The sequence below is a fragment of the Miscanthus floridulus genome, chromosome 18 (assembly GCF_019320115.1).
Source record: "Miscanthus floridulus cultivar M001 chromosome 18, ASM1932011v1, whole genome shotgun sequence".
Lineage (NCBI taxonomy): Eukaryota > Viridiplantae > Streptophyta > Magnoliopsida > Poales > Poaceae > Miscanthus > Miscanthus floridulus.
In genome coordinates this window covers 135,416,642-135,433,700 of record NC_089597.1, presented here as the reverse complement: position 1 = coordinate 135,433,700, position 17,059 = coordinate 135,416,642, and the positions used below count along the sequence as shown (strand labels likewise).

Genomic DNA, 17,059 nt, shown 5'->3' with positions numbered 1-17,059 from the left:
GCCACTTCTATCCATCTTCATGACGGTATTCATGAGTAGCTCACTTTGGAGATGCTTGCCTCTAGCAAACTTGCTCAATCCCACTTTGGGATGCTCTTTCTCCATCTTGAGCTTCTTGTTCTCTTCCTTGAGAATATCATTGTTCTTCTCCTCCTTGAGTTTCTTGATTTCTTCTTTTAGCTTCTCATTCTCAAGGATCACCTCTTTGTCATGATCAAGAGTTTCTAGCACAATGGTGTTGTGACTTTTCATCTCTTTAAGATCTTTCATGAGCTTCTCATTGTCACTCTTGAGCTTGACATACTCATCATAGTCATTGCACTCAACCACTTGTTTGCCCTTGCTACTAGATCCATGCTCAATGCTTTCATCAATTAAATCATCACATGAGGTAGCTATATCAATCTTAACAACATGGTTAGTAGCATCATGTGGCTCATTTGGTAAGAATTCTTGTGCAATAATAAGGGTATCATAATTGATCTTTAGAGTTGTATATTCATCTTTTAGCTTATGGTGACTAGTGACAAGCTCATTGTGCACCCACTCAAGTTTATCATTTTTATCTTTAAGCTCTTTCTTAGAAGATTTGAGCTTCTTGAGTTTGGATGATATAGAATCATTTGTTTCTTTGAGCTCATCATTAGCCTTTTCTAATGTATCACACTTAGCTAAAAGTGAATCATTTTTAGCATCAAGTTTTTCATTTGTAGCTCTACTCTTTCTAATGATCTTAGTATATTTTCTTAGTATTTTGACAAGATCATCATAAGTGGGTGAGTCATCATCATCGCTATCACTATCATCATCACTAGCATGTTCATCATCACTACTATCATCACTCTTAGTTACCTTGCGTTCACCTTTGGCCATAAGGCATAGGTGTGTAGAGGATGATGGCGATGGTGGCGGTGAAGATGCAAGATCAATAGCAATGGCGGCCACCTTTTCATCGTCACTATCATCATCGGATGATCCACTTGATGAATCAATGTCCGTGAGCCAATCACCGACAATGTAGGCCTTGCCACTCTTCTTCTTCTTGTAGAAGTCCCTCTTTTTGCCATCTCTCTTCTTGTATGGCTTGTTCTTTTTCTTTTCATCTTCATCACTTGAATCATCTTTCTTGCCCTTGTTCTTGAACTTGTCTTTCTTGGGCTTTGTGCATTGATGAGCTAAGTGGCCAAGTTCGCCACAATTGTAGCAATCCATCTCGGAGATTGGCTTTCTTCTTGAGCTTGTGAAGAACTTCTTCTTCTTGCCGTCGAACTTGATGCCACTCTTGTTTAGCCTTTTTAGCATCTTGGTGGTCTTCTTCACCATGAGGGCAAGGCTTTCTTCATCATCTTCATCACTTGAGCTCTCATACTCAAGTCTTGCTTTACTCTTGTCTTGGCTAGCTTTGAATGCTAAGTCCTTCTCTTTCTTCTTTGTAGAGGATGAGCTATCTTGTGGTGTGATGTGCATGTACATCTCATGAGCATTGATCTTTCCCAAGATTTGTGTCGGTGTAGCGGTGGAAAGATCACCTTGATGTAGCACGGTCACAATGTGTCCATATTTATCAATGGGGAGGACACTCAAGATTTTTCTCACAACATCGGATGGTGACATTTGAGTAAGTCCAAGCCCATTGACTTCCTCTACAAGAACATTTAATCGAGAATACATCTCATTAGCACTTTCTTTGGAAAACATCTCAAAAGAATTTAGCTTTTTAATCACAAGATGATAGCGCTCCTCACGCTCACTCTTGGTTCCCTCATGGAGCGCACAAACGTCCGACCATAGAGCATGGGCGTCTTTGTGGTTCCTTACACGATTGAACACCTCTTTGCAAAGGCCTCTAAAAATGGTGTTGCGAGCCTTTGCATTCCATTTCTCATAATTCACTTCATCGCCTTGAAGTTGTGCGGCATTCCTAGGTGCGGGGAACCCTTGAGAGGCGGCTCTAAGAATTCCAACATCTAGAGCTTCTAAGTATGCCTCCATGCGGATTTTCCAATATGGAAAATCATCTCCCTCAAAGATAGGAGGAGGTCCATCCCCGTGAGACATCTTGCTCTAAGCGATTAAGCTTAAAAAGTGAGCACGAGGCTCTGATACCAATTGAAAGGATCAAGATGCCCAAGAGGGGGGGGTGAATTGGGCTAATTCTAAATTCTCTTGCAATAATCAAATCCTACGGATAGCCCAATTAACCCCTTGTGCCTAGAAAAGTGTTTGTATCAAACTAATGCACAACAACCTCTCAACCTATGTTCCAAACTTACTCTAGCAAGCAATTCTATGGATGTAAAACAAGTATTGAATTGCTCAAAGTAAATACTCAAAGTAAGAGCTCAAAGTAAGTAGAGAGAGAAAGAAACGCGGCGATGTTTTGCCGAGGTATCGGAGAGTCGCAACTCCCCACTAGTCCTCGTTGGAGCACCCGCGCAAGGGTGTAGCTCCCCCTTGATCCGCGCAAGGATCAAGTGCTCTCTACGGGTTGATTCTTCGACACTCCGTCGCGGCGAATCACCCAAAGCCGCTCACAACTTGAGTTGGGTCACCCACAAGCTCCGCCGGGTGAACACCAAACTCCCAATCACCACCAAGCCGTCTAGGTGATGGCGATCACCAAGAGTAACAAGCACGAACTCTCACTTGACCACGCGAAGCCTAATGAGAAGATGGATGCACACTTTGCTACTCTTGATTTGCTAGTGAGGCTACTCTCTTGGATTCTCAAATCACAAACACCTCACTAGGATTTTGCTCTTCTTGGCACTCACAAACGTGTTTCTCAGCTGTTGGAATGAGCAAAGGATACTCCACTCACGAGTGGAGCTTCTATTTATAAGCCAGCCTGAAAAACGAACCGTTATGAGCTTCTGCGGGATGACCGGACGCTCCAGTCGTGATGACCGGACGCTCCGGTCAGTTCAACCCGCGAACTAGCATTCAAGTGATGACCGGACGCTGTCAGGGTCCGGTTAGTACCGACCGGACGCATCCGGTCGCTATTGGATGCTTACTGTAAACGACCGGACGCTGGATACTCAGGGTCCGGTCACACTGACCGGACGCGTCCGGTCACACTTTTCCAAGTCTGGACCCTTACTGGAGTTGACCGGACGCTGGCCCTCAGCGTCCGGTCACATGACCTCCCAGCGTCCGGTCACACCAGACTTGATCTTCTCGGTCAAATGAACTGACCGGACCCTGCGGCCAGCGTCCGATCGCACCGGAGCCAGCGTCCGGTCAGTATTTGACCCTCCATTCACTTCCAACTTCTGAACATATGTGAATGAAGTTTGCTCCAAAGGATCTTAGGCATTCATAGGAGCTACCTAGAGCTAGTTTTAACAAGTGTGCACCACACCTAACTCACTAGACTCAACTAGGTCAAGCTACCCGTTCATACCCCCCTTCATAGTACGGCCAAAGGAAAAAAAACAAAGTCCTAAACTACTCTAAGTGTCTCTCCAACTTCAATCGACACTTAGAACTAGTTATCCTTAACCTTGTCGTCCATCCTTTGAAAACCGAAATGATTTCCATCGTAGGGGCATGACAACCTCGATTGCCCAATCGATCTCCATTACCATGACCTAACTTACTTGTCTCTGCAAAACACACGTTAGTCATAGTAATCTTTGTATTGACATTAATCACCGAAATCCAACTAGGGGCCTAGATGCTTTCAGACCCTGACCGTGGCCTCCAATCCTAGGCCTATTACCCCATTGCCTACTCAGTGCGTGTTTAGTTCACGATTTTTGGGAATTTGGCTACTGTAGCAATTTCGTTTTTATTTGACAATTAGTGTTCAATCATGGACTAATTAGGCTCAAAACGTTCGTCTCGCAATTTCCAATCAAACTGTGCAATTAGTTTTTTTTCGTCTACATTTAATGCTCCATACACGTATCGCAAAATTCGATGTGATGACTACTGTAGCACTTTTTGGAAAACTTTTTGAGAACTAAACGAGCACTCACACCTCATGGCAAATGACAGTGGCACCTTCATGGCGTCACATATTTAGACTTAGCTGTCACTGTCAGAACCTGAACCAAATGTAAGATGTGTTCTCGACACAAAAAAAAGAATGAGATGAACGAAGCCATCTGATGATACTTTGATTAAATAAGGATCGATGCGAACGAACTTCAAGAAACCTGTATCCAGCGTCCACTATGATCTTCTGCAGCGCGTCGGCCTTCTGGTAGTTCTTGGCGGCCCGCTCCGCCGCGGCCTTCTGCACCTCACGGGGCACGCTGCCGGACTCCCAGGGATCCGCCGTGTCCACCCACATACACGTTGATGGTGTGCCATCAGCCATCAGCCAGTCTCTTGGGGTCAATCTGATAAACCAGCAAGAACACTCGTTAGCCCGTACGCGCGAGCATGGAAAAATTTCAGTAAATGGCTGATGGGAAAGGGAGCCGGCTGGAGTCTTACAGGGAGCGTGTGCAGCTCGAACTTGGCGCCCTGAGGTTTGGGTGGCGGGGGAGCAGTGGGTGCGGGAGCTCCTGCTGCCATGTTTGGATGTGGCAGTCAGGCCGTAGAAAGCCAAGAAGCCCTGGGCGAACACAAGCAGAAACCATCAAACCAATTAATGTTGGTTATTGCCCGTACATCACTGTTGTAGTTTGGGGCTATGCATTCGGTTGGGTACCTCGACATCTGCTTTCTGATGGTTCTTGAGCGTCTGCACAACGAAGCGTGCAGCTTCCTCCGGCGTCTTCGGCGGCGGCCGGGTTTTCTTCCATGCCACCACCAGCAGCTTCTTGTACCTTACGTGAGCACAAAGAAATTTTAGCGTGGCAGCTAGCGTTTTACAAATCTGAGCGAGATGTTAGTTAGCGTTTTACAAGGAAGTTGAGGATGTCGCGGCCGAGCGCGGCGACGGCGGGGTGCACGTCGTGGAGCCCGTGGTCCGACGACGAGGGCGCGCAGAGGCCGCACAGGAACCGGTATATGCTTTTCCCCATGGCCGCCGCCTCCTGCTACTCCCGCCCAGCTGGCTCGCTCACCGGGCGACGAAGAATCCAAAGACGAGATCTCGGCGTGGGTTTGGGGTACGGGCTTGGAAATCCGCTCTGGGATTTGAAAACCCCTGCGGCAGCAGTTCTGGGGATTTCTAATTATTTGCCACAGATATGGTGGCCAACTCTCCGATTGCCAGATTTATCGTGCCAACTATAAAAATGCCCCAGAAAACAGTAACTCGCCTATGGTTTTGCCATTTTTACTGATGTGGCAAGCCAGATCAGACAGCCAGCGTGGCAAGGAGCCCTCGAAGACCGACGCAAAATGTCCAATCTGCCCCCGCCGTATCCCACTTAACGCGAGTCGTCTCCCCCCTTCCTGTCTGCTCAGTCCACTCTCTAGGTTTCAATCCCTCAGTTTCCCCGGGGCGGCAGGAGATCGAGGCGGCTGGTGGAGTAGGCCACGGCTAGTCGGTGCTTGGAGACGCTGGCGTCAAGTCGCAGGACGGCACGACGGCCTACAAGGTTAGATCTACTCCCTTCTTCTCCCTACGGGCGGCATCTGTGGTTGGGATGCGATAACTGATGTTAGGGTTTCGTGGATGCCATGTAATGCTTGGGTAGGGTTCCTGATTTGCGTGTGTTGATGTAGGATTCGGATGTAGGGCAAACCATTAGACACCATGTTGTTGTCTCCCTGACCCCTGTGGTATGTTTCTTTGTTATTGCCTTGTATGTGATGTAATCTGCGGAGTTGGTTCTGTCCTAACTCCCGACTTCTTTTATTTGTATGTTATTGTCAGGATTGATCTTGGCAATGCTTTTAGAATCCATGTTAGGGTTGATAAGTACACTTTGGTTAATGACTATGGAGTGCTTGACATAGAGGCTCAAGAACATGACCTGTGGTTTGACACAAGCAATGTGTACACACTGAATGGCTTTATAGAAGATATGGCACCAAGATCATCTGGGGCTCCAGTCAGCAACTGCTTGTTTGGGGTGTTGACATTGATAGTGCAACAAAGTGGAAGGTTACTAGTAGTGATCAGTTTGAGGAGATGATTATGTGTAGGATGGATGAGAAGGTAATGCATGTTAGCCGTGATGTTGTTGAGAAATATGCAGCTGGGCTCAATGATGTGGTTAGCAGAGCAAACAAAGGTGGGTCTTCTACTACTGCTGCCACATCTGGTGTGACAAATGCAGGACATGCAGAAAATACTGAAGGCTTAGGTGACACTTGCAGTACTCCTGAAGAAGGTAAAGCTAAAGGAAATGTTGTTGATTGGAGCACATTGACTATACTACCACATGAGGACTGTGATGGTGAAGCTAATGCTGTGGTAATTGAGGACCAAATCTATGAGGCTTTTGGTTTCAAGGCAGTAGACGAGGCTGCTGCAGATGAGGTGCATGTTCCTAACATACCTGCTGAGGTGGAGGCTGAAATGAATGAGGCTGCAATCCCTATTACTGATGACTTGCAAGATGAGCCAGTGTTCACTTGGGATAGAGACAACCCTAACATGAGTGTTGGGACACTGTATTCTTGCATAAATGATTTTAGGATGGCAGTTAGGCAGCATGCCATTGTGAATGAGTTTGAATTGGGGATAGAGAAGTCTGACAAAGAGAGGTTTAGAGGCCACTGCAGTTCCAAGGGCTGCCCATGGAAAATTAGAGCTAGGACACATAAGGATGGCTGTGTCAGGGTACCAATACTAACACTTTTTTTGTCCAATTGATGTAACCTTTTTTCTTGTTATTTGCATGTTGTAGATGTCCTTATCTTAACTATTTTTGACATTTGTTCATGTCCTATTCTGTGTGTGTGCAGATCCAGATCAATAAGGCTACCCACAAGTGTGCTTCAAGAAGTAGAGTTCTTGGAAAGATGGCATCCCAGGCATGGATTGTTGAGAGGGCTATTGTTGACGGTAGTTAACAACTATTATAAACCCTCAATGAAACTTGAATAAGTGCATAAAAGCAATAACCAACATAGACTTAGGGGTTTAAACTAATAATTTTCACAGGTTTTGGTGAATCTGTGTTTCTGCAAGGTTTATTCAGAAAACCGTCAAGAGAGGACCCACTCGTCAGGATTAATTGTATATTCCGCATTGGCACCAACATAGGAAGGATCTAGAAGACACCAGAGGGCACCACACCAAAGCAGAGAGGGAGAGGTCAACAAGTGGGGCCGACCGGCCCCACCTGTAGGCCGACCGGCTTGGGACCCCACCCGTCAACCTCCGCTTCGTTACGTCGGTTCTCTACCACCTTAGGATTTTCATCTCCATCATTGATTAAGGTCGGTTTGACCCGAGGGTACAGAATTGATGCTCCGACCTATATAAGCAAGCCCTTGCCTCCCTGAGGCATCAAGTCATTTGAGAAGTTAGAAACCCTGATCATCCTCAGAGCTCCACCATATTCTAGGGCATAGCTAGCTAAGATAGGAATATAAGGAGGCAAGCTTCGCTTGGATTCCTGATCGTGTCAAGAGCGCGGCTTGGTAAAACCTTCTGTATCCTCTCTTGCATCTTACATTATGTTTGCTACAATTGATTTGACATTGCTCTTAATATTATTTATGTTCTTTGTTATCATGTTCATCGTCTACTTTGATTATATGCCTAGTATAGCTAGATTATCATTATATTCAAGCATAAGTTCGTATAGCACTTGCTCTAAGGTACCTGGGGTGAGTGGTCGACATTGTGTAAGCATGGTGCTTATACGTTGTTTATCTATGGATGCACCCTATATTCCGGGTCATGTGGTAGATCATGGATGTGACAGTCCTGTTGAGTTCTTTGTAGTCCACTCCCCGAATATAGGATAAGTAGGATCTGGTTGCGAAGGAAGATAAGCTCTGTTCTTAATCTTCCTTAGTAATATCCCTCATGTGTAGATATGAAGTTGATCTTAGCCATGATTACTAAGTATAATTGCACTAATCATCGTATGCTTTGACTTGTAATTAAGAATGACATAGGAATATTCTTCTAAGTTCTACCTAGTCATGCTAATGCTATAGAAAGGAGTACTCTGAGTGATTCATATTATTTATGACTTGTCACTTATCATTTATCATTTCTTTATCTCGTGACTTATCCCTGTTATGAGTAGATTGATTAATCATGGTTTATCTCTCCATCATAGTATAAGTTGTTGTCATATTCCTAACGCCAGGCCTTTCCTATGGTAAAAATATAAATAACGATACCTAGAAATACTCCCGGGTGAAATGCTATAATGGTAAATTATTTGTGCGCTTGCACATCCCTATATGCATAGTTGCATCATTCTCATAAGTGTCTTATAATTATCAACAAACATTTCTGGCATCATGCTGGGGATGACAACCTAGCAAAGATTGATGTTAGAAATGCCAACAGTTATACCACCGCTGAAGGATAATCCTGAGATGGGTCCAAAGGCTATGAAGAATGAGCTAGAGAAGAAGTACAATATCAAGATTCCATATCATGGTGAGCACCGAGGTCGACATCGACTCCGTGCTGTGGACAGAGGCCGAGGTGTCTGCCCGCGTGGGCGAGGTCGCCGCCGAGCGAGGACGACCTACGCGCGCTGTTGGAGCCCGCCGTCATCGTCGGTGTCTGGGCTGCTGGCGAGAGGGACGAGCACGGTTGGTGGCGCGACCACGGGCGGAGGAGCGCCAGGGAGCGCCGCGCGCGGAGGGACACCACGGGAGGGGCGAGCGCGGCCGCACGTGGAGTAGCGCCTCGTTCTTCCTAAACTCCGAGCATCTACAGCTTGCTTGTGCACGAGAGCGAAGAAGAGCGAGGAGGATGATGGATCTGACGGGTGGGGCGAGAGGGATGACAAGTGGGCCCGATACGTCATAGAGTGGATAGAGAGAGACTAGCAGGGGCAAAAGCGTCCATATGAAAATACGTTAGCCTTAAGACGCCTGAAAGTTGGCCCAATACTTCTTCGGGTGTACATAATGGTGTATTTCAAAGTAGGAAACAATTATAATGGCACTGGTATAGTTTCATGAGTTGTAATGGTGTGCTTAAAAAACGGAAGAATTATAATGGCACATATTCAATTAATCCTTCTTTTTTTCCAGGAGGGATGCCACGAGTTTTTTCGGGGAGGGGACGAGGGATGCCACGGGTGGGAGATTTTTTTCGAGGTGGGATGGTCTGCCGCTGGGTAAACATTTTATGGGGTGAGATGGGTCTGTCGGTTGAACGATTGCTTTTCATGTTTTTAGTTGTAGAGATAGAGATAGAGATAGACTCTGTTCAGCCAGGGCTTATCAGTCAGCCAACAATGTTTTTCTCTCACAACAAACCAATATCAGTTAGGCTTATCAGCCCAGAAACTAACCAGCGAACGGGCTGTAAGACTCGTCAAGAGTTGGAAACCGTGCACATAAGGTTTCATCCAGATGAAACTGGTTCCTTCTCTCTTGTCTCTTCTTCATTCCTTTGCCACGTTGGCCCTGTTCGGCTTACTCTATATTCGGCTTGTTCGGCTTATTTTTTAATCGGAATAGTATTTTTCTCGCAACAATTCAGCCAGAACAGTGTTTTTTCAGCCAAGTTTCAGACCAGCGAACGGGGCCATTATAAAAAAAATTCTAGGTGGCATGCTATTTAATGTGTATGAAACGGATTGGCCGAGGGATCCGTCTCAAGTTCTGAACATGACATAAAGATCATCTGTAGGAGAATTATGACACGTTGAAACCTCACTACAGATGGCTCTGCTGGCTCATTCTTCCTTTTCCGGCAAAAAAGAACCGACTAAAATATTTGGAAGTGCTAATCGCGGGGCACGGAGAACTTTAGACGAGAGGCCGCCGGCAAGCTTGAGGATGGTGGTGACGACGACGGTCGTGGATCCGATGACGCTAGATCAGGCGACGACGCACCCGTGGAGGACCAGATCCTGCTGTAGCTTCTTGATCCAGCGCGGGTGGTGCGCTGCTTTTCTTGGGCGCTGGCCTCTTGCGGATCTCTTTCCATCGCTGCTCCATGAGGCACGCCACCAGGCGTCGCAGCTCCCCGTCGTCAGTTCCCGAAGCCGTTCTCCTTGGCCAGGCGCGCGTCCTCCTCCGGCGTCCATGCGCGCGGCAGCCTCAGGAGAACCCCGATGCCCACCGCGGACCATCTTGGCTGCTGCTTCGACGCTAGCGCCGATGACGCGTGGGCGAGCTCCGGGCCGGACACGCCTCGGCCGCCGCAAACGTCGCTCACGCTCAGCCTGTTCGCTTGATCGTTTCTGTGGCTTATAAGCTAGTTCATGTTGTTTTATTGTGAGATAAAAATATTGTATCATATCTAATAAGCATGGCTGATACGTTCAAGCGAAGACCTGGCCACTGCGGGCGGCGCAGGCGAGCTCGGTCCCGAAGCAGCGGGAGGCAGCGAGGTGACGCTAGACAGTGGGAGCAAGCGGTGGAGGACGTGGAGAGGATAGGGTTGGGAGGATGTTGAGAGCGAAAAAAAAGAAAAGTTGACACTTGTGACAGCTTAAATTTTTTAATAGTACATATAGAATTTTAAACTTTTATAATGACACACAGAAAAAGACTATGATCCTTTAACTGAAGGACTCTAATCCTTTAACAGAAGAATGTGTGTTCTCTTGCAGCGGGCCCTGTGAAGTTGGAATAGAAAGGTACATCTGGGGGCCTTTGGAGTTGCAGAATGTAACTTTGCTTGATTAAAACTATCAAGTTTTTTTTTTCTTAAGACAAGGACAAGTTATCATCACACATACACGTTAGCATATTTGCTGATGCCAACATCACATTCACATGATGCTCTCATTCCACCTGCCAATCACATGGAAGCATACTGTATGATGCATGAATGATTATATATTATATTAGAATACAAATAAAGAATTGAAGGTAAGCAACGACGACTCAGTTTGCTTTTTGTACACATTTCTTGCCAGTGCCAATCCGCTGCAACAAGAAAGGCATATAGATAACGTTACACCTCCTCCTAACCATCTTTGTACACCTTTGTTAAATCACATAAAAAAATGATTAACGAACCCTTATGTTTCCGTGTTGAAAGAATCAAAATGAATTCTCCCCCTAATCTATTCTGTATATACCTGTATGTTTCTGTGTCCAATGAATAAGAGTATATACCAAAACTAATACTATGAGCTGCTGTGAGTTATCCCTCCAACTGGCCGGTGAGCAAGCTTGTTGGTGAATCCAGCACCAAACCACCTCCGCGTCACGTCCCGGAGCAGGGTGTCCTCCACCTCGCAGAACTTGTGTGGCCACCTGGCCGGTTCGACTGCCTCGAACCCTAGGCCGGGTGTGCGGTCCTTGGACCCATAGTTGACCCGGTCGGTCCAGTCCGCCACGTAGGTGGACACGCGGCGGCGGAACTTCACCTTGAACTCGTCCCAAGCTTGGTACTTGTAGTGGTTCACCCTCGCATCCCTCGATCGCTCCCACTTGAACTCGGACCGAAGCTCGAAATGGTGGACGGAGTTCATCAATGACGGAGCCACAGAGTCGAGCCTGACGAGCGACTTGTGCCGCTCCTCAGCTCGCCTCCGACATGTGTACCCTTGGGTGACTCCCTCTTTTGGGTGCTTGGTTTGCCCTGAAGGCCCGAAATCCTTGCACCCTAGCGTGACCTGGCCGACATCAGGCTCGACGGCGGTGACGACGGACCGGAGCATGGATTTGGTCGGCTTGCCTGACCCGTCCCAGTCCGGGGAGAAGATGAACTCGTCGACGTCGACGAACGCCATCCACTCGCACGAATCTAGGTGCGCCGCGGCCGCGTAGGAGAACCCGGCCTCCTGCGTCTTGGGCCAGGGCCAGGCGTGTGTGGATACATTGAAGCCCTCCGCGCTGAGCTGGCGCACCTGGCCGTCCAGGTCATCCCCGCTCCCGTTGTCGTAGAGGTAGAAGCGGTCGACGCCCACGGCTGCGTGGTAGACCACCCACTCCCGGAGGAACTTGGCCACGTCGCGGACCACGGTGCAGGCGCAGATGAGCTTCTTCTTCGTAGTCGTCATCGCAGTCGTCTTGGCTGGCTCCGTGTTATAGGTCGCCACCGAGGGGATGGGGTCCTCTCCAGCCACGGCGAGCGTGACGCGGAGCTGCTGCGCCTCGGCTGGAGACGCGGCGGTGCTCGGCGGGGGCGGGCACCGGAAGACCTGCTGCGCCGATGTGGCGGCCGGGAGCGAGGCGACGACCTCTCTGTCTCCGTTTCCAATGGCGGCACTGCTGCGGAGGTAGTAGATGCACTGGACGTCCAAGGCGTCGCGGTTGACACCCTGGCGCGGGTTGACTCCCTTGGCGAACACGAGGACGTTGCCGGCGCTGTCGAGCACGGCGGAGTCGTACACGAGGCGGCCGCTCCACCGCATCATCTCCGGCGTCAACGACCGCGCTGCCGCCGCCGAAGACGACAGCGTGGCGACAACGAGGCGTGGCGCGCGGAAGGGCCTGCTGTGGCGGCGCTCCGGCCTCGGCATGGCGCAGGTGTAGGCTCGGCGGCCGGACGCGGGCATCCTCCCGAGCGGTCGCGCCGGGGACCTGGCCCCGCCAGGGAACGCGCACGTGGCGTTGCCGGAGGGCGCGTCGTCGTCGCCGGGGCGGAGCAGGACGAGGACCTCCCAGTCCGGGAGCAGCACGGCGTCGAGGTCCGACGAGTCCGAGTTGTGGTGGTCCTGCCCCACCGCTCGTGGGGCCACGGGAGAGGTGGGCCTGGCCTCGTCCTCGTCCCTCGGCCGGGCGGCGCGGAGGGTGGTTAGCGGCTGGCGGTGGCGGCGCGGCGGCACGAGCTGCAGGGCGCGGCGCGCGGGCGAGGAGGAAGCGGAGGACGGGGTGGAGGTGACGAAGGCGAGCAGCGCGGCGAGGGAGAGGGCGACGAGGAAGAGCAGGCGTAGTAGGGCCCTGGTGGTGGCGTGGCGGTGCGGCGAGGGCGGCGGCGGCTGCATGGCTGGCGATTGGCCCATGATGATGAAGAAAACGCGGGGTGGGCTGAGTCAGCGCCGCCTGCTGGCTTCTTCTCTTGTCATCATCAGCTCTATGTATTTGCGTGGCATATATATGCGGCACGCGGTTGGTCCACGGTAGGTAGGACCGACCCACTAGATAGGACTCGATGGTCGCGTGTTTTGAATGGAATTGGACGCGAGTTCGTTGAGTTCGGTTATGGAAACTTCCTACGAACTAGGGTCGCTGGAGGTACTTTAGAAAGAAACAAGAGAACGTGCTCTTCTTGTTTCTGTAGGTCTCGGTCTGATCTGACCCGCTGACTGGGACCGACTAGCTATCGAGTATCAACTATACGATGCATCATGCATATGCCGGCCCTTTGAGACCAAATTAAACCAATAGCTGACAAATGGTGTGCTGTTTTTGAATCAGCAATGCAAACCCCACTGTAATCTTGTATGTTGTAAATCCTCATCCACATTTGTAATCATCAAACGAGCCGCTTTGGGGCTTCATTAATATATATATTCAGGTGGGGGAATAATCCCACCGGTGACATTCAAAAAATAAATAAATTAAAACAAGCCAAGTCCAGTCATCCTTCCTTGTTTCATTAACAACTACTCTTTCTGTCCTTAAAAGAGTATTATTTAATGATTTATCTAATAAAAAATTAATTATACACATTTTCTTGTTAATATTTGGTCATACAAATGCTATTCTACACCCTAAGTGTAGAAGAACTATTCTACACCAAACTGTTATCTGAACAAAATTCAGTACTATTCAGTACTCGCAAGCCAGTATTACTCAGTATTTCGTGATACTGACACGTACTACCGAGCACTGTTTAGCATCAATCATTATTTTTGTGGTCAGTTTTTAGCTACTGGGTGTTATACTAAACAAAATTCAGTACTTGCCTCACGTGTCAGTATTATTCAGTATTTCGTGTTCAATATTTCGTGATACTGACGCGTACTACTGACTGATACTGAACGCTTGTCAGTATTACTCAGTATTCATGGCCAGTATTATTCAGTATTTTGTGTCTTGGTGTAGAATAGTTATTCTACCCTTAAGGTGTAGAATAACGCTACCATATTTGGTCAAAATTAAAAGTGTTTGACTTCTCATAAAACAAAAACAACATTCTTTCAAGGACACAAGGAGTATGTATGTAATCTAATCTCCCTCCATCCCTGTTCATCCAATTTAGGCCTTGTTTGGACGGTGTAGTATTAAGAAACTACAGTATCAAAAACTGTAGTTTTAGAACCATTGATGTGCAAAACCGTGGTTTAGAAAAAAGAGGTCTAGAGTGAAGTTTTTAAAACTCCGAAAAGACTACAGTTTCAATAATACCATGGTATTCAAAACTATAAAGTTTATTGCACCCAAACACTTCATGTCACTCTAAAACCAAAACATTTCACAAAACCATGGTATTTTTCTAAAAATACAAGAATACATTGTATCCAAACAAGGCCTTAATCTTTCAACAACTTCCTTTGTTTTCATCTCCACCTTCCTCCGATCCCAACACGCTACTCGAAAACAACTAGCAAGTTGTCATCCTATTTGGCCTTGTTTAGATTGGGGTTAGGAATCAATATTTGGTACTGTAGCACTTTCGTTTGTATTTGACAATTATTGTCCAATCATGGCCTAACTAGGCTCAAAAGATTCGTCTCGTAATTTACAATCAAACTGTGTAATTAGTTATTTTTTTTATCTACATTTAATACTCCATGCATGTGTCCAAAGATTTGATGTGATGAAGAGAGAGTGAAAAAACTTGCAATCTAAACAAGGCCTTGCTTCAATTCATGCATGATGTTGATTTGATAGATGGTGGCAGAGGGGATGACGATATACGCCCTGTTCGTTTGGGTTTATTTGGTTGATAAACCATGGCTGAAAGTACAGTTGACTGATTTAGTGTGAGAGAAAAGTACTGTTCGTTGGCTGAAATAGTACATCTTATAAGTTAAACAAACCCAAACGAACATGGCGATGTATATTAGATGCAGCTACAAATGTTATCTCAGTCAAAGCCTCAAAGGACAGAGAGAGAACGTTTTCACGATTCCAAGCAAGAGTTGGTCTTCACTCAATAATACAAGTCATGTATATGGCTCTACGGTGCCATGATGATGACACGCACGATAATACCACCATAATTTGGTCCAGATTCAAGACACGGTCTTTAGTTTTTTTGCCGGTCAAGCTTCGTTAACTTTAACCATTAAATCAGTCTCAATGGGTATTTCAAAGGTGTTTTATTCTTATTTAATGTTGTGACATATTGGCAAATTTGCTGAGTTGATAAATTAATTACGAAGAGAGATATAGAAACTTTAGTAGAGTTTTATCTAAATAAAACCCATTGTTACAGTTGCGAACACAAAAGATGATGTGGCAGTGTTGGTAATTGTGTCATAAATTAAACTCGACATTGAGATTGGCCTGGTTGGCACATACATCAGTGCATAACAAGCCATATATATTATATATAGATTCACGGTGTAAAATATATACATGTTAATTATGTTCACCTATGAAAAATACTTTCAAAAATATTTAATTCCTTTTTCTTTGAAATTTCATATCTTCAAAGACAATATTGGTCATAATTTTGCCTTGTGTAGATATATACCAACCATAAACTCATTGGATGGATGTGGCTCAAAGGTCAAGTTGCTTCTTAGAGAAGCTAAAGCTACATGTGGCTACCACCCTAGCTTATCCATATCAAAACATTAAACAGCCTGTTCGCTTGCTCGTAAACGATCGTAAATTTCCAGCCAGGAACAGTGTTTTTCTCTCACACCAAACCAGCCAGCAGTAAATAATCTACGATACGATACGGCCTCCCAAACAGGCTGTAAACACACCTGTGAATTTTCTTCAGATTACTAGCTAGCATGAGGTTGGATTGGATCTCACGAAAGCTTTCTTTTTTATTTTCGTGCAACTTCAATTCTACGTACGTTTTCTTTATCCCTGCGTTTTAAGAATCCTAGAGGCCTTTAGACTCGAAGGTAATTACTGCGATGAATGTCATTCATCGTAGTAATTACCTTTATTCCTGTGTTATCTTAGTCAAAGCTAAAGGTGCTGTCTATGTAATTTAATTTATTATAATGACGCGGGAGGGTGAGGGGGAGCCAGTGGGATGATGGTATGGGAGACCAGAGCCATCGTGTTTGAACGAAGGACCTGCTGAAGACCATCGTGTCTGATTTGGACGGTGTATATAGGGGTCCATGTAGATTACGGTATGCATGGTTCTTTGATACAAAAAGCATACAAATTTAAGATGACCGGCGGAATTTTCTCAGTGAAATACTCACTTTTGGTCCAAAATACAAGCCAATTCAAGTATTCAACATGGTCCATAAGTAACGTGAGGCTAGTAATTCCTACTAATAAATAGAATATGCTATCTTGAAATATACGGAGTACAAAGGTTTACACATTTGCAAAAATAAAAAATAATGGCGACACCATGCATCAACGGTCATTTTAATCAAAAAACATGTGCTTTCCCTTTGCTTGCTTTTTTTTACAGCAAAAATGTCCGCACATTACAATTTGACGTACAACTTATATATTATGTTGTCACTTCGATACCATGCTAAATGTGCAGCACCTGAAAAGTTGTATGATCAGATTGAAAGTTAATTTTCCATATGTTTTTGCTGAGATGCAGGTATCCTTTTCGACTACATGTATGAAAGTTAGTATGCTTTTTGGTTTTAAAAAAAAGTTAGTATGTTTTGCTAAGATTTTGAAATTGAAGGTGGGTCTGAAAGTTTTGCACTTCAAAAGATGATATCTCCACCACAATCTAAACAACTTAGGTTTTTATGGTAGATTTTCAATCATTGGCTCCTAAGGACGTGCTTACGTTTGACCATACAAGGTGTTTCTATTACCCATGTGTGTATTCAATTCAAACTATGATGAACGCAAGACATTTCTTTTATATGCGTTAAATGAAAAATACATATAATTGTGTGACTTTTGAAACCCAATGCAACACACAATGCTAGCAAATATGTAATATTTTTCAGTATACTACTTGTTACAAATGGCGGATATTGGGGGACCA

The 17,059-nt window shown here is 46.2% G+C and overlaps 2 protein-coding genes across 2 annotated transcripts; both read right to left on the bottom strand.

The window, feature by feature from the left end:
- Positions 1 to 4,045: 4,045 nt before the first annotated feature.
- On the bottom strand, positions 4,046 to 4,979 carry LOC136524769 (probable staphylococcal-like nuclease CAN1). Its single transcript, XM_066518022.1, has 5 exons — positions 4,860 to 4,979; positions 4,664 to 4,781; positions 4,447 to 4,567; positions 4,164 to 4,349; positions 4,046 to 4,052 (listed from the first exon to the last, which is right to left on the bottom strand). Exons 1-5 carry the CDS (start codon positions 4,977 to 4,979, stop codon positions 4,046 to 4,048), a joined length of 552 nt encoding a protein of 183 aa, XP_066374119.1.
- A 5,984-nt stretch (positions 4,980 to 10,963) lies between these two features.
- LOC136522601 (glycosyltransferase family 92 protein Os08g0121900-like) lies at positions 10,964 to 13,241 on the bottom strand. The gene has a single exon (XM_066516402.1). It carries the CDS (start codon positions 12,957 to 12,959, stop codon positions 11,136 to 11,138), a length of 1,824 nt encoding a protein of 607 aa, XP_066372499.1. The 5' UTR covers positions 12,960 to 13,241; the 3' UTR covers positions 10,964 to 11,135.
- Positions 13,242 to 17,059: the final 3,818 nt, after the last annotated feature.

Excerpts from the sequence above, each read along its gene's own strand:
- LOC136522601 (XM_066516402.1), bottom strand. The coding sequence starts at position 12,959 with ATGGGCCAATCGCCAGCCATGCAGCCGCCGCCGCCCTCGCCGCACCGC.
- LOC136524769 (XM_066518022.1), bottom strand. The coding sequence starts at position 4,979 with ATGGGGAAAAGCATATACCGGTTCCTGTGCGGCCTCTGCGCGCCCTCG. Across the intron at positions 4,782-4,859 it reads GCGACATCCTCAACTTCCTT|GTACAAGAAGCTGCTGGTGG; the intron begins GTAAAACGCTAA and ends TGCTCACGTAAG. Across the intron at positions 4,568-4,663 it reads ATCAGAAAGCAGATGTCGAG|GGCTTCTTGGCTTTCTACGG; the intron begins GTACCCAACCGA and ends GTGTTCGCCCAG.